This window comes from Cenococcum geophilum (assembly GCF_001692895.1).
Source record: "Cenococcum geophilum 1.58 unplaced genomic scaffold K441scaffold_7, whole genome shotgun sequence".
NCBI lineage: Eukaryota > Fungi > Ascomycota > Dothideomycetes > Gloniales > Gloniaceae > Cenococcum > Cenococcum geophilum.
Genome location: NW_027137565.1, coordinates 1,265,525 through 1,288,016, shown reverse-complemented (window position 1 = coordinate 1,288,016; position 22,492 = coordinate 1,265,525). Strand labels below are relative to the sequence as shown.

The window sequence follows — 22,492 nt, the reverse complement described above, 5'->3', positions numbered from 1 at the left end:
CTATTATATCCAATTATAGGCCGCAATTTATATTAGTATTCTAGAATAAGTTTACCTAAATCTTAGGCATTAAGCTAAAGCTTTCTACTATATACCACCCCTAAATAGATAGTTAGACAGAAATTGTAAATTAATACTTAGATTAGAGACTTTGGCCCTTTATTAAATACTTCTAAGATAACTAGGCTAAACTACTACCTCTAATAGACTATACCCAAGCGACCCTACCCTATAACTCTATAGGATTTGCCCCTATTTAACTAGAAAAGACTAAAAGGACCCTAGACCGTACGCGAAAAACTATTTTATAAGAAAGCACGGCAGTACGCTAAGCGCTTAGAAGAAGCCTAAACGGTAGCCTATATAAATCTAGAAAAGGCCTAGAAATTAATATAATAATAGGCGAATAAGTATAGGCGAGAGCTTAACTTTACCGTAGGAGATATGGTTTAGGTTATAATAAAAAACTAAAAGACAAAACGACCTAGCCATAAGCTAGACTATTAGATAGTAGGACTATATAAGGTTCTTAAAAAGATAGGCAACGCGTATAAAGTACCTAGCTAGAACACAGACAATACACTCTCTCTGCTGCCTGAAGATTTGCCCATTTTTAGCGTGAACGTGCGACACCTGCACCGCTATGCGGTCTCTTCTTGGGTCGCAAGCCATTCTTCGACGTAACATGTGCGTTGAGGCAACTGTAACGACGTCTTCGCGAGAAAGGCGACAAAAAAGTCGGAACGCGATGACCAAATATCAGCCAGCAGGGAGAGGTCGCCAAAGCCAACCGCTCACCTCCCTAGAGCGCCTTCATTGGACGAAATCGCCAGCGTCCGTCGAGCGCTGCTCAAGCCATCACCGATAACTGGTCTCAAAGCAACGAATCGGCTGACGCTGCTCGGGAGTTTTCCTTACAGGATTCTACAATCTCCCCAAGCCTCGTAGGTTTATGCACCGTATACCCAGTTCCTTGCCGCTTCAGACTCTTTAAGATATAAAAAAGGCGAGCTATCCCCGGGATCATTTCTAGCGAGCAATTGCAGGAAATGAAGGACACGGCACTCTTTTTGCGGCGCGAGAACATATAAAGTAGAATCTTAATTGCGAGGCTGTCCTTATATAAGAACTATTTAGATTTAGGACAGTGCAAGTAATTAGTACAGGTGTTGTGGGACGAGTAATCACTTCTTTTAATGAAACCTTGAATAAAGCCTTCCAAGAAATAATTAAAAAAAATAGTAGTTTATAAGGCGTGGAGAAACACGTCATTGGTCAGCACAGTAGATGCTGTCAATGCTTAGCTTTCACTCCTAAGCAATAGCCAGCAGAGTTTCGTCACATCGTGATGGACCTCGTTCAATTCCAAAGCGGGCAACCAAGCATTGATCGCTGTTGGAAACCTTCGGCACCCCCAAGTTGTCCCCTGAGAAAGAAGCAGTCAACCATTGTCGTATCTATGGACAAGTAGCCGGGATCGCAATCAGGTTACTGGATCGCAGAATCCGAGCGCCGCCCAGATTAGCTGTCAGAGGCAAGTCTGGGAAGTTTTCTTGCGGCATTAGTTCCACAGCAAGCACGCTCAGGGGTGCCTTAACAGAGAACCCAAGCGCAGCAAGTTGCGGAAACACGTCTCTATCGAGATCAAAAACCGCTTCGCCGTATGCCTGAACTTGTGAGTGAAAGTTCTGTGCAACCACGGCTCGCCTAGATGCCACGAAGACATTGTGGAAATCTTCTCCATCTAGGCGTGCCGCTTGCGCATATAGTACCACCTCAATTGTCGAGGCAACTGATTTTGGGAAGTCAGCACGACCGCGATTGATTGGTAACGCATATGGCGCGCTTGCGATGATGCTGGAAATGTTCCTAGTAACCCGGACATTCAGAGCAGGGGACGGGTGTTGAATGCCAGTCACACGCAGCGGCGGACCAAACCGACCTTGCGCTGTTGACCATAAGCTTCCGGAATGTCCAACTCGTAACTCATATGTAAACATTCCCAAGAGTTCAGGCGAATCTTCTGACATTCCAGGCGGAAGTGGCAAAGCCCAGTGGATTGGGGAGTCGGATGGAATCAAGGGCTGCATCGCGTAAAGACCAGCCGAGTCATCTGATTGACCAACAATTATCTTACGGACCGGTTCGGGGTCTATGGGGAGAGGCGGCTCGGAGTTTGGTCCTGTGGCAGATTCCGAACCTGCAAATAACGGGTCTGCACAATGCTGCAGGACACGAGCAAAGTAGCTATCTTGGGGATTTTGTAAAGCCTCTGCCAGCTCGATCCACAAGGCACGCTTGCGCGGCTCAGTCGATGCATAGTCTGATGATCGATGGTATGGGGACAACGCTATGCCTGCTGAAACAATGCGCGGCACTTGTGCTGGTGGCGTGGTCACCGGCAAGGTCATTTCAAGCTCCATCGGTCCATCTCCTTCACCTCCGCCTTGGAACGAGCAGACCAGCTCATAATCGAGCTGAATTTCAGCTGGAAGCTCGCCTGGCTTCGGTTGAGGGTTTATAACGTCGATTATGATCAAGTCTGTTTCGTCTCGAGTAGGTGCGGTAAGGGCATCATGGTTGACATCTCCCGGTAACGAGAATTTACCGATCGTTGCGCCATCACGAGACACTGTCAGCTCGGACAATCCAATCCAAGTCCAGTCTCGTTTAATTGTCAAGCGAGCCACGACGAGCCAACGTAAGGCAAGGTCGCTCTGAGAAGCAAAGGTAATACTAGCCCGGTCAGGACCAAGTACATACTGGATGGACGAAGCACAAGCGAACACTGCGCGACGGCCGGGCTGAGGACGCAGTGTCAAGTTCTCGCTGCGCAGCTCCAAGGAGGACGCGAGTGTGGATGCAATATCGGAACCCTTCTCGTTAGGTTTTGCGGACGAGAGTAACAGGTCCGACAACGCTCCATCTGGCGGGATGTCCGGTTGTAGATACAGAGCACAGAACCGCTTGCTAGATGTTGTTTCCTTGAATAACGCTTGCTCACGCGAAGCATGCTTGAGTAGCGTTACTTGCGTGTCGATACTGCGAAGAATGTCCTCCGCTCCAAAATATACGAGTGGCTGCGTCGGATCAGTCCGTGGGTCCTCTCGGCAGAGCGACCTGATTCGCAATCTGATCAACCTTGCAGTTGGTAAATGCAGAGCTCCATCTGCTCCAACTGAGAAATCAAAGACATTGGAGATGTCTTTCCATGTCAAGTCAAGCTCGAGGGGCCTGTCAGCTGCTGTTGGAAATTGCCTCTCTACCGTAACCAAGGGGATGAAGTTGTCACTACTAGCCAGTGGATCACCTTTCAGTGCTCCTACTTCGACAGTAATCTCAACGCGGTTCACATCTGGATCTGGTAATCCCGGTTCTCGTTGTTCTGTTTTGCTTGCAGCAATGTCATCGAGAAGGAGTTGTATGGCGTTTGTATATGCTCCAGTACACAGGACTGCGTTGCAACTTAGCAATGGCCTGTGAATCACAAGTCTGTCTGGCGCATTTTCTAGGTCTGGTTGGCTGCTGTCACCAATGTCGTCCTGGATGGTGGGCCGCAAAGGAGGAACCCATCGCCTAAAAGGAATAGTGGCAACTGGTTGTGGTCCAGGCAACAACGGGTCACTCTGGACCAGTGGGCCGCCGCCTGTTTGGTCCATGAATCGGACTCGAATTTCATAAGATTTCCCGTACAGTAACTGGGTAGCAGGCTCTGTTCCCACGACCAGCGGTATCGACGCCTGTTGTATACCCATTAGTTTCAACCTCCTTGGGTCTTTGCTGACAAGGGATGTTCCATCCCACGCCGACATGTATATCGGCAGCCCTGACACAGAGTCAGTGTTCTGATGTGCATAAAAATCCTTCGAGTAGCTTACAGAAGTCCCCCTTCGCTTCTCCACGGGAATTACCTGGATGCACTTCCACGTGCAGTTCGCCATCAAAAGTCCCAAACTCAAGATCTTTGAACTTGAGAGGCCCTTTTGCTCGTACTAGAGACTCCCAAGCTTCCTCGCCCTCCACTCTGATATCAATGCGGTAGCCAAGAATTCCGAACGGGCTATCGTGACCCTCGAGATCCGGTGAGAGCTGACGATTCATCCATAGAGCCATCTGCTCATCGTCCCATCCAATCTGTAGTCCGCATTCTTTGATTGGGCGACGTCCATCTCCAGATTGTTTTATTGGATCCATGTACTTCATTTGAGCCACATGGACAGCTTTGGCCCAGCCATCATTGTAGTCTTCGAATTCGGCGAATATCTGGTCGTAATTGACACCAAATGACTCGTCTGCTCGTACCGGAAAGAAAACCGGGCTGAAAAGGTGTCGGTTCGCACTCAAAGGCGGAATCTGCGTTGCATATGTTTTCAAGGCTTTCGGAGCGCCAGGAAACGTGACTCCAGATCCTCCGGAAGCTAAGGAAATCCACAGATAGCCCCCTTCTTCCAACAAGCTGCGATCAGCAACGGGAACGTGAAGACTCCGAATCATACCAGCTGCTCGTGCGAGAGACGGGTTCCGAATGAGAATCGCATAGACCTTGCCCCAGCTGATCAAAGGGTTTGGTGGCATTGGTTTGTATTTCGTATCTGGAGGGAAACTTATGGCGCAATTATACTCCTTTCCAAATACCAGGAGGCCAGAAGAGCTTGTCTGCGTTCCCACAGCCTGCCTGTATGACTCGGGTGCATACTTGCGAACTCGATTCTCGGGACTGCGAACAGCCTTTCCGGCGGCTTCACTGATAGGCAGCTCATCCTGAAGTGCCGTGAAGAGCGATGTTGCTGTCCCAACCGCGTCAGAAGCGATTACTGAAAATGGTGCAGTTGCCTCGAGTGGCAATGTATCGACGCCAGACTGGACGTGAACGTTGAAGTCGAAGGCAGCCTCCGCAAAGCTCTTTGGGTTTGGGGACAACAAAGGTTTGAGAGGACTGTTGCGTGGAAGCAAAAGCACATTGATTGTAAGAGTATCGGCCTCCCACTTCTGGAGGAAAGGTAGCGCAACCAGAACTATCTCCGACATGGTGGAGGAGAGAAAAAATTCAGGCGAGCATGAAGTTTGCAGGACTACTCAAGCAGTAAGAATATCGTAATGGGGCGGGCAGGCTTCAGAGGTTCTTCAGCCTAGTCCAGCATTGTTGTTGATGCAGACCGGTCATAATCTGCTTTCACTGAGATGTGTATACGAGACGAGGATATGGAGGTTCAACTGATGCAGGAAAGTGGCGAAAGACGAAAGAGCAATGAAACAAAAGTCAGCTTCCGTTTGGATATCGTCCAAGATGTGTCGCGTAGCCAGTTTGGCACATGCCCTGCGCGAAGAGCTGAATGCATACTGCAGCTGGAAAGTTCCGGTCACTCGTTCTCGGCCAATCCGACACGACGAAAGAGCGATGGAACAAAAGTCAGCTTCCGTTTGGATATCGTCCAAGATGTGTCGCGTAGCCAGTTTGGCACATGCCCTGCGCGAAGAGCTGAATGCATACTGCAGCTGGAAAGTTCCGGTCACTCGTTCTCGGCCAATCCGACACGACGAAAGAGCGATGGAACAAAAGTCAGCTTCCGTTTGGATATCGTCCAAGATGTGTCGCGTAGCCAGTTTGGCACATGCCCTGCGCGAAGAGCTGAATGCATACTGCAGCTGGAAAGTTCCGGTCACTCGTTCTTGGCCAATCCGACACGACGAAAGAGCTGAACAAGCAGACCGGTGAGAAGTTCAGTTTTCAGTAAATCGCGAGGGTGTGGAAGAATTACGTGGAGCATTTCAGGCTCCATCCAAACCTTGCTCCTGAAGTTGTCATGGTCAAGTCCTCTCGCCCTTCAATGCGCATGCCATCCTTAACTTCTGCTATTTTCAGTCATATTTGCGATTATGGATAACCCCCTTGATCAGTTCCTCCAAAACCGTCGAGATGATTCAAACTCATCGATATCACTCCGCGATGCAGTTTCAGGAATCCAGCTTGACCAGCTGGCTGGTGCTCCGAGATCTCATGCGGTCCCAAGCTCTACCCTGGGGCCCTTTCGAGATCGGTTTGGACGAGACATTCTCGTAGACGTCTTCGATGCAACTGTATTGCAATTCGTGAAAGTCGTTCGGGAAGATGCAAGTCAAGCTTTCCTGCTTATCCACTCCTCTGCGGCCGACTTTGCGGGTGGTGGCACTTCTTTCACATTAAGTGGAGGATCACTACATCTCCGAGCTTCAGAGTTCGCGCCAGCGTCTACAGACTTCTTCTCTGGTTTTCTCGGCTTCAAGATCGTCGAAGGAACCCTGGCATTCCGTGGGGAATATACCTTCGATGCAGCTTCGCAGACGCTCACATTACTCGAGCCGCACGACGATCCTGGACCCTTTCCGGGACTGTTATCACTTTCCATGAAACTTGAGTACCCTGGGTCGTCATCTGTAGAGCTTAGCGGGAAAGGGCCTCAAGACGTTGTTCTGGAATTTGATGGAGCCTCTAGCCATGGAGGAGCGTTAGTCTCGGCCACGAATGGCTCCCTTTTACTACAGGGGAATACTGTATCTTTCACATATCTGGGGAAGCCTCCGGAATTCAATGCCGACTTAGCATCTCTAGGATTCGAGTTCCAGTCCGATCAATCAAAATTCTCAGGCCGGCATGGACCGGGAACTTTGGTTGAGTTCATGGGGACTGCAGCCATTGCGAAAGCAACCTGGATAATTCCAGTAAGTTTTCAAGACCAATCGACACTTGGTGAAGTCGTAGGGTCCGGATCGATGGGCATCGAGTTATCCCCTGGACTTTCTATGAAGATACCTAGCCTAGGTGCGTCACTGGTCTGTGGTAAGATGCTAGTAGCCGTGCAAGGCAACGACATGTCGGCCGTGGGATCGGAAGGAAAGCTGAGTTCTGCAACTCATACCACCAAATTATGGAGCAACAGCTCGGTGACGTTCCGGAAGCAGGCGAGGACACAAATCACATACTTCTTCCAGCAAGCCGGAAGTGGAGAGGCCTTGGTCATGCCAATTGACTCGAAGATCAGCTTGAACAAGCCATGCACGATCAATGGGGCAGACACCGTCTTGTCCGGGCAGGGGACACTTGCGCTCACGTCGGACGCTCAGTCCACGTCAATTAATATCGTGAGCACAGAAGGCCAGGCTTCGCCCGCTGAACGCCAATCCTACGCCTTGAAGAATGCCCTCTTCCAGACGAACAAGGTCAAGGCAATACGATTGGTGGGAGTGTATTCGAAAAACGGTGGCGGCTTGTCCAACGCCGGTGCCAACGTAACATTCGAATTGGCCCACGTAGTTCCTTTCCTCCCAGATCCCTATACCACCAATCTCGCAATTGATCTCCAAAACCTCGCTCGGAGGGGGCTCGGCACTGATGTTGAGCTTTTCGCAGTGTGGAATAGGGAGACAGATGCAACGATCGACGTGAAGATGGACCCGACGAGTTTGAGTGAGCTTGTGGTATTGCCCAGGGGCAATGATATCGACATGTCGCGCTCAGATGGTGGACGCTTGCTGCCGCTGAACGACAGGATCGAGGCGCCACCGACGACAGACGAAGTGACCGCACTCATTCAGCAAGGGCCGCTTCTGCTCGACCTCTCCTCAAATGCCTCTCAGTTCGGAGTTCGCATCAACACGGCTTCTGACCGTAGTCTTGCGAGCATGGAGCTTTCGGTCTCCGACCTGCTTTTGCATCTTCCGTACAGGTTCATGAACCTCACAGCTCTTCCAGCTGTGCAGTGGGAGCCCGTCACCGCTGTCGAGAGTAGCAAAAGCCTCGACTTTGCTGGGTCCGGTCCGACCACGGTCATGGGCTCAGATACGGTCTCTCTGACTCCGGTCACACCACGCCACGCCATCGATGGTTTCATCTTTGCTGCACAACCGCAGGCTGATCCACCTAGATTTTCAGTTCGCTTCGGACTGCCATCCGGAATTGTCGCCTATTCGACCTGGCCACGAACTGACGAACAATCGCCACGCGTTCTAGCCGTTCAGCCCAAGTTCTCATCTCCCGGCCTTACAGGAGGGGACCAAGTGTCAATTCAAGCATCATCAAGGTTCGTATTCCCACCTAACAGACCGAGAGCGTCACCGCATCTGCCGGGCGTCGCACAATTGCGGGTAACCGGTGCGCGTTCTGGAGCGGACGCCTCTGCCATAGGTAAAAGCGACTTCATCAAGCTTTTCAACGACACCTTTGGCAAACCCGGCGGCAAGATCCCGGTGACCAGAGTGGACATCTCGGGCTACGGCGAGAGCCTGTTCAGCGACTGGCGTAACATACCCAACACTACTAGCGGCGCCGTCATAGAGAAGGTGCAGTTCCAGACGGCGGTTGGGAGGACCATTCGGGAGGTGGTGCAAATAACCTCGATTTGCTACTGCTACTGCTGGCGCGCGACCAAGACCATCGAAACCGAAAGAGCAAGCGACGGGAAGCTGTACATCAGAGAGAGCGGATGGGAACCCACGGCGGATGGAGTCGGCGACGCTGGAACTTCAGGCATCATCAATCACGCAGGAGTCTTTCGTCATGCCAAAAACATCACCAACGTCCGCGAGATCGGAGGTCGCTCGAGGAACGTGTTGATCCCAGGTGCTGCCGAGCCGGTAACTGTGCAAGCTGTACTCTTCAACTGTACGTTAGACTTGGAAGGCACAGCAAACGTTCCGGCCTTAGATCAACTGGGTTACATCCCTTTGGGCGAGTTCACACCTGCGCACTACGCACAGCTACTCGATGATGTTGGAACGCTAGGACGACCTATTGACACGACAATCGATGTCGCTAGCACAGGGCTTGAGATGAAGGTGCAGAGCGTCGGAGTGGGAAAGTCTCAAGAGACATTCACCTCGGTACCAGAGTTTGCCATTGTCGCCTTCGGGTCCGTCCACTTCCCAAGAGTGGGAGAGTGGACATTTGCCAAACGTTCAGGCCAAGGTTACAACGATGCTGTCTTGCCTGTCGACCCTAATCTGGGGGTTCCTTTGATTCGAAGAGGTAAAGTCGGGTTTCCGCCTCTTGCCAGCTCACCATACCGGTTTGCTAGTGCTGCCAATCTGCTGCTACCAGATGACACTGGAGATCACAGCATCATCTTCTCCACGGGGACACAGAAGGTGCAGTTTCCGTGTCCGCTAATCTGGCCGGATGGACTGAAGCGTATTACCAGTTTGATTACGCCTTACGTCGCAGACATTTTCGCATTAGGAATGGATTCAGGACTCTTCCCACCATCCACCACATGTCTTAGTCTGCCGAACTCGAACTATTCGCTGGACATCAAGGAAGGAGGAGATATCGCCCTTTCACTCCCGGGCGCGCAGCCGTTTGATCTTTTGGCCACGCGACCCAAGAGCGTAGCTGAGGGTGTGGCAAGTAGCACGGTCATAGAGTTGGGATCGAGCGACACGGCGACGCCCGGAACTGTGGAGCTGCGCATCGACACCACTGCGGCCGTGCCCTGGACGCTCAACATTCGCTCCATCAGTTTCGCAACGACAACGCTAGGTCAGGGTGTGATCATCCGGTTCCGCGGAAACCTGCTGAGCGACGCGGCATCACCAATGCCACGCTTCGAGGACAGCAACCTCGAGTTTGGACCTAGTCCCGGGGTGATGGCCAAGCTGATCGGCTTCTTTGGCGCGTTCGGACCGCTGCCGAAGATGGATACAGGCTTGACGAACGAGTGGCAGGTCTTCGTGGGCCTGTCCTGCGGCAAGAAGGACATCGGCAAAGCGGCGTCCAATATCCCCGTCGTCAAGCAGCTGCTCGAGTTCTTCAAAGTGATCCAACTGAAGATCAGGTATCACGAGTCGCGCTCGCAGGGCGTCACCAGCACCTTCGCCGAAGCGGAGATGAGGTTCGACATCGGCACGGGCTTCTTCGCCGCGCTTATCATCGGCGGCGGCTATGAGATCCCGCGTTCCGGGTCCATGTTCTTCAAATTCGAGGCCGGGGTTGGCTTCGGCTGGGAGAAGAGGATCTTGGGCAAGTTTGGGGCAACGGTCGAGGTTGCCTTGATCCTGCTGGGCGAACTCGTCACCGGCCAGTTCCTTGCCGGCGGCAAGATTCGGGGGTCTCTGGAGCTTGACTTGTCTGTTGCCAGAGTGTCTGCCATGTGGGAAGGGAGTATACGGAAGCACAGGCAGGAGTGCATCGCGGAACCTCACGCGGGGTCCGGGTCAGTAGGACGTGACTCGATATGGACCATCTCTCAGCAGACCGCGGCCATCGAGGTTCATATCTTTTGGGTCATCGATATTGAATTTGAATGGCATGATGAGAACCATCAGAAGGAGAACAACGGGCACTGTGATTGGGTTGCACCTGCGGCTTGATTGATTTTGTTATACCATAGGAGACAGCTAGCGAAAGGCGTACCCAACTAATTTTTGCGTTCGTGTAAAAGTCAATTATAAAGTCGAACTACGTTGATTCATTTATGATAATCCGGCTTAGCAAGGCGAAGTTTTTACAGTTGTAGCTCCAGGCGCACGGTCTGATCTTTGAGATCCCAGCGCTCCAGTTGATTTTCGGAAGTAATAGACTTGGGCCATTTAATATGTAGAAATCTCATTCCGCGCCATAGATTACATAGCATACGATTTCAGTCATTATCTTGGGCTAAGAGGTTGCATATATTGGAACATTAGATATTTAATCTGTCAAATATTTCTATACAGTATCTCTGGGCTATGGAAAAAATTCGACCAACTTCGAACTACATTTAAACCTGACTTCCGCGTTCAATCCCTTATAGTCTGTCGACCTACAAGCAGAACGAGATGATATACTTAATCATATTAAGGTGCTGCCACCTACTCAAGCCTGGTGCTTAAGTTGAATCTATACAGGAATCGAGCGTGGTGTTTCTTGCTTAGAACGAGTTCTTAGATACACTGGAATGTCTTCATATAGTAAACACATTTTTATTTTCAAATTCGTCTTTAACTTTACCAGACAACTTATAGGACTAACAAATAAATAGAATGATACACATCATTACAAACGATTCTTTGGCAGCGAGGAGGCTCTTATACAATATCTATTTAAATAAGGAACCCGCAACTGATCCTTTGGAAGCACGCATTATTATAGGACTTGCCTCTCTATAACTCCTCCCGTCTTCATTATAATTATCTTTAAACTTCCACAACTCGATATCGCTCGCAGAAATAAGCCCCATTATGCCTTGTAATGGGTTCGGTTATACAAAGCAAGTTCGCTTATAATAGGACGAAGGATAACAAAGTCGTCGAGATAGATTTTGCTAATACTATCACATAAGCTATACCGTAGTCCGCCGCTCTAACCGGGACAAGCAATCGCCAGATTAGAAGTACCATCCTTCGTCCCAAAACATCACAAATCGCCGAAGATATCGTAGTATAGCAGCTAATAGGTACCGCAGTGACACCGGTAGGCTCTAGTAAAGTCTACCTCAAAGGTCCAAACCCAATCAGATAGCAAAGGTAAAGTTATAGGAAAGGAAGTCAGTGGCGACATAAAAGTTGACGGTTAGCAAGGTCGACGACGATATAAGTAGGAGAAGGTAATTATTCAGAAAAAAATAGAATATAATTAGAGTTAATCTGTTAGGCAACTACTCCACCAGTTATATTTATGTTGTTAACTATTCTATACCTATATACCCAGCCCATTAACAAGTCTACCGTAGCATTTCCTACAAGGCTTTGTTACACTTAAGGGAAAATCTTAATATTACCTTTAGCTCTTAATCTTCTAATTAGCCTAAATAGGGCTAGGGGTTTTAGTTATTATTTTTTGCAGCGCTATAGCCGTTATAGAGAGTATTTATATTTTCCTTAGCGTTGCTAGTAACTATAAGTATATAAAAGTCTAAGCTTCTAGTATATCTAGATATTAAGGCTTATTTAGCCGTCTTATCTAAAGGTTTATATTATTATAATCTCTTACTATTAGAGGGACCTTTCTACCTTAAAGCGACGGCTTTTTATAGGGGTTCCGTAGAGTTTCCGTTTAAGTCGTCACGAGGTTTTAAAGAAGGAATAGTAGATATAATAGTTAAAGACGTACCTTCATGTCGTGTTATATATGTTTAGCTAATAGTACTCCCGTTAGAGTAGCTCTAGGGTCTTTCTTTGGCTTAGGTAGCTGGCTACTAGTAAGTTATATACGTATTTAAGGAGCTTAAGCTTAAGTTTATTATAATTAGGGATAGCTAGACGGTTTACCGTATTTCCTCGGCTAACGCACGGTCTCACCTGGCGCACGATTTTCGGATGTCAAGACCTACTACTTTTGAAGCTGTAGAGCTCTATATAAATCGTATATATACACAATTTTGTGGTGCAACTATCAGCTTAAGCAGAGCTATCGATTAATTACATGCGAAACCTCTTAGGGAGGTTAATTGCTCTGCTGCGTCGACTTCGAGCAGGCGTAGGAGCAGCGACCTCCACAACCGATTCGTCCTCATCAGTATCACCCTCGTCATACTCATCACTGGTAATTGATATAGGAGCTTTCTGCTTGCCTTTCTTGGCCAATTGGAGGTCCTTTTTGAGTTGCGTAGCTGCTTGCCGGGTATATTTTGCCTCCTCTTGTTCAGCTGCTTTTATGCGTTGCTCCTGGAGTCGAATTTCCTTTGCAACCTGCCTCATACACTTCCTCTCCTCTAACATGCGAGCTTTCTCCTGCTTCTTAGCCTCCTTAAGCTTAGTTGCCTCATCTTTTTGGAGTTGCTTAGCCTTCTCGTCGGCCTCTTTTTGCGCTTGGCGCGCTCGGGCCTCCTGTACTTTAGATGGCGACCAGAAGACAGCACCACCGTTATACTGAGGAGGTGCTTTGAGTGGGAGAGCTTTGCCACGCTTCCGGCGCTTCTTCTTATTTAGTAGGGACTCCCTTAGGTTCTCATTTTCGTGTTGAAGGAGATTGTTACGCACTGAGATTGTGTGGATTGTTTAACTGAGTAATCGAGCGTCCTTTTAATATATATCTTCTACTACCTTACGCAGAAGCCTCTTAATCTTTCTCCAGTCTGAAGCACTAAGTACCAAAGTAGTACTATCACTTGAGGATGGCCGTTCAATATCTTTAACCTTAAATCGTTTGAGGACTGCCTCTGGATTAAAAGGTGATAATCCACACGTCTTGAAGCTCTTGAGTATAGTTTTCTCCGTAAATAAGGCCAGCCAGGCCTTATTAAACATGCGGTAGAAGTCTCTTTTTGTAATTGACGATAGACCTTGGCATCTATATATAAAGTCGGCCAATTCAGCTGAGTAAGCTGTTAAGAGAGGTTTAAACATGTAGATATCCAGAGGCTGTAAAGTATGGGTTAAATGAGGTGGATATATAGCCAATAGTATCTTATGGTCGTCGCAGTACTTAATGAACTCCATGGTAACGTGCGATCCATGCCCATTAAGGATTAATAGTCGATAGGATCGTCGTAGTGCTTTTAACTTTGTTTCTCGATTAAATACCTGCTCAAGCCATACTATACCAAGCTTATTATTCGTCCACCCACTAGGAGATAAGGTAAAAAAGGCCTTATGTTTATTAGGATTGAAGTCCTGTAACCATAAGTCTTGTATATTACCGGAAACAGCCTGATAAATTAGTGTAGGAGTAAGAGAACTGCCGTCGGCGCAAATGCAGGCAATTGTAGTTATCCACTCGCGATTGCCGTCCTGGATCATTTGTTTAATGCCTCCTTCTTCATATTGATGCCGGGAGAAGATCCTCTTTATTTTTGACAGTATACCGATCAAGAAGCCTTTCTCATCCATATTGTACATATTCCGTGGCTCAACGTCGTACTGCTCAATTTTGCTGCGTAGGAGCTCAAAATATAGTGTGTACTTGAAGGCAGAGTCTGCATTTTTGCGGCTGGTATCCATACCAGATGTCCATCGAGATATAAAGTCGACGCCGTGCCTCTTAATAAACCGATCAACCCATGATTTGCCTGCTTCTTTCCCAGCTATTTCTGACGCGAAATTGCGTACCATTTGCTTCGTTGGCGGTAGGCCTTTTGCAGTAAGCCCATTAATATATATTATTAACTCCTTCTCTTGTATTGAGGTAAGTAGTCGCTCATTTTCGGTTTTCGTAGCATGGGTGCCCTAAACACCGCGGTGCCGTCGCGACAGCGTAGATCGCTCACAACCATACTTTTGGGCAACCCGAGTATAATTAGGAGATTCTCCAGGCTTTAGCGACTTCAACGACTCCAGGGCGGCCTCGAGGGGGTCCATATTGGTGGAGTTATTAATTGTTAAAGATTGATGAAATTCGGTTCAAGTGTGCGTCAGGTGAGACCGTGCGTTAGCCGAGGAAATACGGTATATAATATAAGCAGTTTCCGCAAGCTTTGCATTTACATAGAGAAATCCTTTTAGAGCGCCTAACGCTAAAGGCCCTTAGACGGCAGGGTAAACTTAAGGTTAGTAGATGGTTAAAAGAAAGTGGCGTTTTTTTTGGTGGAGAGTAGTGACACTTTAGTATTAGTGAGTGCTCCTTCAGTCTGCCTTTTACCTCAGCGAGCTCAGACGTGATTTTTTAGCTAGCGTCGGAATAACCTACGCCGTCTTCCGAATTGCAAAATCACGTCTGAGAGGCTTTGGCGAGATTTGTTAAAATTATAACCAAAAACCGCCAAGCGGAGATTACGGATATCTAATTTATTTATTTATATAACGCATTATTATTACTAAAAGTTAATACAGTCGAAACTCTTTAGTACGATATCTGATTACAACGATATACTCCATATTACGATCTACACCCCTTAATCCAAATTTTTTTGGTGTAATATTACGATATACTGACTATTCACAATATCGTTAAGTTTTCCCTACCAAAATCGTTATAACCAGTAGAGATTTTGTATGGGAGGGGTTATACTTAGCCTGTGAAATAAATGCCCTATACCCTTTTGGGATGCTTAGCCACGCTTTAGCCTCCTTTTTCCTGCTTATTAACCCAACACGTGACTCCATGTATAACAATACCATTGGTATTACGATACGGTCGGCCGTACGACCCGCATCGTTATAAAGAGTTTTGACTGTATAATATTTTTAAGACTTAGGGCTTCTAAATGGTATAAATTTTATAATACGGCTATTGCTTAGTCCTGACATTAATTTCGTCAAAGTTAAAGAACGCGTTGTTAAAATTATGACCATATATTATATCTTATTAAATAGTCTGCTAATATAGATAAAACTATACAGATATGTAGATATCTACTATATAAAGCTATTGCAACACCTAGTAGGTGCTATAGTTGGGTCCTTCCTTGAAAATATCCTCCCTTGGCCTAGAGTGCCTCTGCTACTACTAGGGGGTAAGCTTTGGGCAGAGCCTCGTGCAGGGCCCTAGTAGAGCTTTGTGCAGAGCTTCGTGCAGAGCTTCGTGCAGAGCTTCGTGCAGAGCTTCGTGCAGAGCTTCGTGCAGAGCTTCGTGCAAAGCTTCGTGCAGAGCTTCGTGCAAAGCTTCGTGCAGAGCCTCGTGTAGAGCTTAATGCAGAGCTTCGTGCAGAGCCACGTGCAGGCGTGCAGACGTTCGTACGGGCGATCAGTTGCAGAGACATTTGTAGAGACGATTGTATGGGCAATTGATCACAATTGATTGTATGGGTGTTCGTACGGGCGTTCGTACGGGCGATTGTAGAACCTTCCTAGTATATTATTAGTGCTGCGTGTTTAGTAGAGCTTTGGAGCTCCTCTATATAGGGCTTCGAGCAGAGCCTCGAGCAGAGCCTCGAGCAGAGCTTTTACAGAGCTTCGTACGGAGCTTCGTGCAGAGCTTTTGTAGAGCTTTAAGCAGAGCTTTCGAGCGGAGCTTCGAGCAGAGCTTCGTGCGGAGCTTTAAGTAGAGCTTCGAGCGGGAGCTTCGAGCACAGAGCTTTCGTGCGCGAGAGCTTCGAGCAAGAGCTTCGTGCGGAGCTTCGAGCAGAGCTTCGTGCGGAGCTTCGAGCCAGAGCTTCGTGCGGAGCTTCGAGCAGAGCTTCGTGCGGAGCTTCGAGCGGAGCTTCGTGCGTGCGGAGCTTCGAGCAGAGCTTCGTGCGAGCTTCGAGTAGAGCTTCGTGCGAAGCTTCCAGCAGAGCTTCGTGCGGAGCTTCGAGCAGAGCTTCGTGCGGAGCTTCGAGTAGAGCTTCGTGCGAAGCTTCCAGCAGAGCTTCGTGCGGAGCTTCGAGCAGAGCTTCGTGCGGAGCTTCGCGCAGAGCTTCGTGCGGGAGCTTCGTTGCAGAGCTTTTGCAGAGCTTTGGTAGAAGCTCCGTGCAGAGCTCCGTGCAGGTCTCCCCCTGAGTTTCGCTCCGCAGAGCTCTCGCAAAGCTCCACAGCTCTACGTAGAGGGCTGGCGGCGTGGGCGTAAGCGTTCAGCGTTGGTGTTTACTGAGCGGCTCAGCGGTACAGAGGTAGAATTAGGGCCTCTACAGCGACGAATTCCTCTCAACGTCGCGCGCGTATAAGGAGCTGAAGATCTCATAACTTATAGAGTAGGCTTTTCTCTATAATTTGGTGTACTTTTAATGTTAATAGGTATTATGGGAGGGTAGATCAATTTCGTTAAAGTTGATGAGGTCTTCTCATATAAACTGTGTTTAGGTTTTCCTACAAATCTCGCCAAGTCTCTCAGACCAAGAAAACGATTGCCGTCCTAAATCAGCTTAGCGGACGGTGCGGATATTCCTATATCCGCGCAATCGTTTTCTTGGTCTGAGCTTCTGAGGTAAGTCTGCCTTTGCCGTCTGAGTCGCTTACTAAGTACAAAAACGCGGAGAGTGATTATGTAATCCAAATCCGGGAGACTTGACAGGAAACTTTACGCTCGTGTGGAAGCCACTTGGAACTTTCTGCGACGAAATCCCACTCACGTCAAACCCTGTCCTCCCAAGCTTACCCTTAAAGGTCACTATCCTGACCGCATCATTGCAGAGCATTGTCTTTCTCTGCACCTAATATATTTGTCGGTTCATCCTTTGCAGCTATGGCCTAGTTAGGGCCAACCAAATATTGAATTCACCGACCTTTTCTTTTCCCTGGCTCTGACGCTCTGGCATTCGGCACTATTTAGTTGGTAAAAACCTGAATTCCCCTGCTAGCATCCTGTGTATTCTTGACCCTCTAATCTCTCTTTGGGAGCAGTTCGACTATATACCTATCCTTGTATCATCCATAGCCCATCCCCTGGCTGCCGACCTACCTGTATCCTTTTAACATTTGAAAACCTCTCATTCGGACTACGTCTACCATAAACCTAAAATGACATCTGAAATCATTGCCAATGGCAGTGCCTCTGCCTCTGAAGGCTTAACACCCGCACAAAAGTTGATGGAGAAGCACGCGGCGGACGAAGCGCATCGTCCCTCCGTAGAGGATGTTGTGGATGAAGAAGATATTGCTCACCCACCGCCTTCAGCGACCATACAACCCTTAGTACCTGACTCCGCCGCTTCCTCTATTCCGCCAACACCAATGGGTGAGAAGGCTGCTAGGAAGCAAAAGGCTCAGGATCCAGAAGCTATACCAGTCAAGAAATCCAATGTGAATGCCCCATTGAATACTCAGTCGGAGGAATTGTTTCCTGCGTTGGGATCTGGACCGAAGCCGCGCGCTCCCGCCTCCGTCCCTCCTGCGTGGGGAAGGAAGCCTGCATCTGTCACAACTAATGGGGTTAACGGAGCTGCAAACGGTCTTGCATCTAACAATGCATCTTCCCGAGCCTCGACGCTAGCCTCAGGAATGGTCACTCCAAGCTCGTATGCACCACCCACAGCTGGCCAGCGTGGTCCAAACCTTCAAACCTTGTCACTCCCCGGGAAGTATACCGAGCGTATTCAATTCGCCCCATCCCAATTATTGCCACGGAATCAGTTGAAAAAGCCTGTAGGAGATGTTCTCCGCGATATTAATAGACGTTCCAAGGCAAATGTTGAATATAAGTCTGGTCCTGGGGGCAATATTATATTCGAAGGCCATGGCCCTGTAGATGCCGTCCGTCAAGCACTCAAAGAGGTGGCAAATGAATTGGGCTCCAAGGTAATCTGCACCCTACCGCCGGCTTAGTTGAGTTGCTAATGTTATGTAGCAATCTGTCAAGGTTCCGGTTCCTGCCTCCGTTCGAGCGCACATCATCGGTCGCCAAGGGTCAAAGATTCAGGAAATTAGCAAGCGGACCGGCGCGCGTATACAAGTTCCGAAACAGGAGGATTCCGCAACTCCCGTTGACGATGACGATGGTGCGACTATCGACGTATTGATAGAGGGCAATGCGGTCACGGCTGAAATGGCCCGCCAGGAAATTGAGAGTATCGTCAACGAACGTACCTCCACCGTTAACCTACGACTGAAAGACATACCCGCCGAATTCTACCCCTTCCTTGCTGGTCCCCACAATTCCCAAATCAATTCACTTGAGGAAGGTCGCGATGTCAGGGTACAGATACCGCAATACTATACTTGGAGTACACAAGCACCGCCACAGGCCTCCCGAGGCCAGCCGATACCATTCGTGCCACAGGCAAGCTTCCCAATCCAGATAGCAGGAGAACGAAATGCTGCACGTGAAGCACAAGCCGAACTCGAGCGCCAAGTCGAACAGCTTCGTCGCCAATTAACCATCCATCAAGAGCCTATTGAGCGTGGTCGCCATCAATTTATCGTTGGCGAACGGGGTGGATCGCTACACGACTTTTTAGAAGAAACCGGCTGCTCAGTCATCATGCCTCCTAACAACGATGAAAGCGAAACCATTTATATTGTCGGTCCTTCGGACAAGATTCAAAACGGTATTGACAGGGTCATGGACTTAGCGTCTAGTATGCAAATGGCTACCGTTGATGTTGCACGGCAGCACGGGGGTGCACAGGCCCATGCCCGGAATCTCTCGAGATATCTAAGGTATCGTCAAGTAATTGAAGAGCTGGAAAGTCAGCATGAAGCTAGCATTGTCTTACCAACGCTAATGGATGGCCCGACTGCGTGGGAAATTTATGCGCGGAATGGAAAGAACACTATGAAGGCCCGTACCGACATTATGAATGTTATTAGTGGGCATCCTCCGTCGAGGCTTGTCAACATGGCTGTCAACCCGTTCTATCACCAGTTCATTCAGGATCGAAATGCACAACATATTCGGGATGACATGGGCGTCCAACTAGTCTTCCCAGATGAAAACGATGAATCTCCTGAAATACTTCTAGTTTACGAGGGACCAATTGCCCCTACCGATTATGTAATTCCTCGAGGTGCTCCATCTACTGCTGATGTCCAGAACTACCAACGCGCTCTGAAGGAAGCTCAGCAATTTATTAAGGACCTTACCAGTGGTCAGCAAGAGATTGTATTCCGAGATGTTGAAGCACCTCCAAAATTCCACGATAAAATACGTCGCCATGTCGATCGACTACAGCAGGGTCTCCCTCGCGATGAAATTCCCGTGCAAGTATTATTTGGCGAACGAAGACCACAAGAAGCCCGGAGATGGTCGAACAACGGTATTGCAATGAGAGGCCCGGCAAACGCTATCGACGACCTTGTTGCGAAGGTCCTCACCTTTGTTGAACAGGAAGAGAAGGATGAGCTTGAGCGTGGTTACACTACTACCCTCGACTTCCCTCAAAAGTACGCCAACATTCTCATTGGTAAGCGCGGTGAGAATATCAGGAAACTCCGCGAAGAATTTGACGTAGACATTCAAGTCTACGATGGCAAGGTTGAGCTCAAGGGCCCTGAGGCAAAAGCTAATGCCGCCAAGGCCCACATCATTGCTATGGCAAAGAGACTGGAGGATGAGGCGACTCACGTCTTAAAAATCAAACCACAATATCACCGTGACCTTATCGGTGCGAAGGGAAACCAAGTCAACCGCTTGCAAGAACGATACAGTGTTCGCGTCAATTTCCCTCGCTCTGCCTCTGCGAACGATGAAGATGCCACAACCGAGGGTGCGGGATCTCAAAAGAACTACCGTACCCAGGCTCCTGATGAGGTTGTCATTCGCGGCCCCAAGCGAGGCGCTGATGAAGCTCGTGAAGAGCTGTTGAACTTGCTGCAATGGACTGTCGATAACTCTTACACGGACACCGTATCTGTCGCTCAGAGCCAGGTCCCATCGCTCATTGGCTCTGGTGGTAGAGAGATGGAAAATCTCCGTCTTACTACAGGCGCTCAAATCGATGTCCCTGGTGTGCGAGACGCTGTAGATCCATCTGGCCGCGCAGAGATCAAACTTAAGGGTACTAAGAAGCAGGTTGAAGATGCAAAGAAACTACTCCAAGAACGTGCAAAAATTTTTGACGATACTGTGACCAAGACCATCGAGGTGGACAAGAAACACCATAGAGCCCTCATCGGCGGCAACGGTAGCTATTCCAGCCCTTGTACTCAGCTGTCCTACTACTGACCACAGAACGTAGGCGCAAACATCCGCAACATCGTCGTCGCTGCTGGGGGCCCCCATAGCCCTCGCGATCTCGCCCGGATGGTGCGCTTCCCACGCCCCGAATCTGACGATTCCGCCATTCGTATTGAAGGCCCCAAAGCCGTCGTCGAGAATATCGCCGCGGCAATTCAATCCCAGGCCTCAACTCTTGACAACCAAATCATGGAAATCATTGATGTCTCGCCTGACAAACATCGCCTACTCATTGGCCGCGGTGGGGAGACTCGCCGAAACCTTGAATCTCAGTTCAACATTCAACTCGATGTACCAAAGCAAAGCACAACTGGTGCTGCACGGAACCAGGTTAAGATTAAGGGTGAGCCGGCAGCCGTGGAAACGGCTAAGGATCACATCCTCGCCCTTGTTAAGGGCCAAGAAGGCGAAACCGTCCATCTTCCCAAACACCTTCATCACATCATTGCAGACAACGGCCAATTCTTCCGACGTCTACGTAATGAACATAAAGTCACCGTCGACCATGGAGGACAGCAGCCGCCAGCACGTCCAGCGCAAGCTGCAACAGAGGCAGGCAAAGCACGAAAGAGCGCTAATGGAACGTCGTTGCCTCTCATCACCGATGATGATACCAGCACTGGAGCAGAGGAGAACTACTCTTGGGAAATCGTGGACAACAATCCGGTGGACCCATCCGCTGATACGTCGGAAACCATTCCCTGGATCCTGCGCGGGTCCTCTGACTCTCTTGCCCGCGCCCGTGCGGCCCTCGAATCTGCTATCGAGGCTGCATCTAAGCCATCTGTAACGGGCTACCTAATCCTGCCTGATCCGCGCGCGTACAGATTGGTTGTGGGACCTGGCGGCAGCACCATCAACAACATCCGGAAGAAGACAGACACAAAGGTGCAGGTGCCACGGGACCAGGCAAAGGGTGAGGCAATTGAGATTACGGGAACGAAGGAAGGCGTTGAGGAGGCGAGAGAGTTAATTCTAGAAATAGTTAGCAGAGGTGGAAGCGGCGGCGGCGCAAGGAGAGGTTGAAAAATTGAAGCATTTGCGTATTCCTAAAAGGGGCGGAGACACAAGACGTGGGGCTATTAGGTGCAGGTGAAGCTTATAGGCTGGTGGACTATGTGTGTTGAATCTTTTCTTAAATCTTTCATTTCTTAGTTTCCACCTCCATACGGGAAAGGGTGCTTGCTTAACTTAACCCACCCATATTATTAACTTTGACAAGACCCAGAGGAAGGGGTGGGTGAGGGATTGAGTGGCTAGCGAGATTTGCAAATTTTGTAGTTTGCTATACGTGTGTCGTGAGGAGATGTGAGGAGTTCATTCTCAAGAGTCCATCGAAAAAAAAACCAATCTCTACTCCATCCAACTCTCTCACCGCCTACCATTAAACGTCCCCGAAACCTCATCGTAACAAACTGCCTCATCCATTCCAGCACGCCTAGCCCGCTCAATACCACCGTCCTGTCCCAACCCTGCCCCCCGCTCTCAAACCGCCTAATCTCAAAAACACCCCGCTTGCTCCAGCTCGCGGAATCATGCACGAATCGCGCAAAGTAAGTCCCCGGTCGCGCCGTCTAGTAGCTTGGGATGATACCGGTCCGACCTCTCCAGCACGCCGACGGCAGCGTTAGCGAGAGCTCGAAGTCGTTCGCGGTCGCCTTAGAGCGACACCTGACGGTTTCCCATACCATGTCGGCGCCATCGGTGTTGTCTGGGTCGCCGGAGGTCAGGCGGATCTCGGTCGACATCAGTGACATGTCGCAGGTCCCCGGGACAGAGCCTGAGGTGGAGTTGCCGTCGTGCATTGTCATCGTGTGCTTGTTGTGTGCGAATACGGGGGTTGAGAAGGTGAAGAGAGGGGGTGAGGGAGGCGGAGAGTATTTGGGCTTTGTTGCGAGTGGCGCCGAGCATCATGACGGTCTATTCTTTGCTGAATCCATAGCTGGAGAGTGATTGGGTGTTATAGATTTAAAAGCAATTTTGAATATGCTAATTTGACGTTGATAACGCAAGGTTACCATACCTCGACGCTATGTTATTTACCGTGTTGTTGGGATATCTAGTGCTAATCGCAGG

At 49.2% G+C, this 22,492-nt stretch overlaps 4 protein-coding genes across 4 annotated transcripts; 3 read left to right on the top strand and 1 right to left on the bottom strand.

Moving 5' to 3' along the window:
- Positions 1 to 1,364: 1,364 nt before the first annotated feature.
- Positions 1,365 to 5,138, bottom strand: K441DRAFT_317824 (uncharacterized protein). The gene is made up of 2 exons (XM_067641146.1): positions 3,879 to 5,138; positions 1,365 to 3,826 (listed from the first exon to the last, which is right to left on the bottom strand). The coding sequence occupies exons 1-2, from the start codon at positions 5,026 to 5,028 to the stop codon at positions 1,458 to 1,460; spliced, it is 3,519 nt and encodes a 1,172-aa protein (XP_067507778.1). The 5' UTR covers positions 5,029 to 5,138; the 3' UTR covers positions 1,365 to 1,457.
- On the top strand, positions 4,974 to 5,789 carry K441DRAFT_317832 (uncharacterized protein). Its single transcript, XM_067641147.1, has one exon. It carries the CDS (start codon positions 5,182 to 5,184, stop codon positions 5,698 to 5,700), a length of 519 nt encoding a protein of 172 aa, XP_067507777.1. The 5' UTR covers positions 4,974 to 5,181; the 3' UTR covers positions 5,701 to 5,789.
- A 54-nt stretch (positions 5,790 to 5,843) lies between these two features.
- K441DRAFT_654317 (uncharacterized protein) lies at positions 5,844 to 10,708 on the top strand. Its single transcript, XM_067647672.1, has one exon. It carries the CDS (start codon positions 5,878 to 5,880, stop codon positions 10,339 to 10,341), a length of 4,464 nt encoding a protein of 1,487 aa, XP_067507776.1. The 5' UTR covers positions 5,844 to 5,877; the 3' UTR covers positions 10,342 to 10,708.
- Positions 10,709 to 17,065: 6,357 nt separating this feature from the next.
- Positions 17,066 to 21,723, top strand: K441DRAFT_317784 (uncharacterized protein). Its single transcript, XM_067641145.1, has 4 exons — positions 17,066 to 17,073; positions 17,146 to 18,039; positions 18,089 to 20,363; positions 20,418 to 21,723. Exons 2-4 carry the CDS (start codon positions 17,263 to 17,265, stop codon positions 21,440 to 21,442), a joined length of 4,077 nt encoding a protein of 1,358 aa, XP_067507775.1. The 5' UTR covers positions 17,066 to 17,073; positions 17,146 to 17,262; the 3' UTR covers positions 21,443 to 21,723.
- The last annotated feature ends 769 nt before the right edge of the window (positions 21,724 to 22,492 follow it).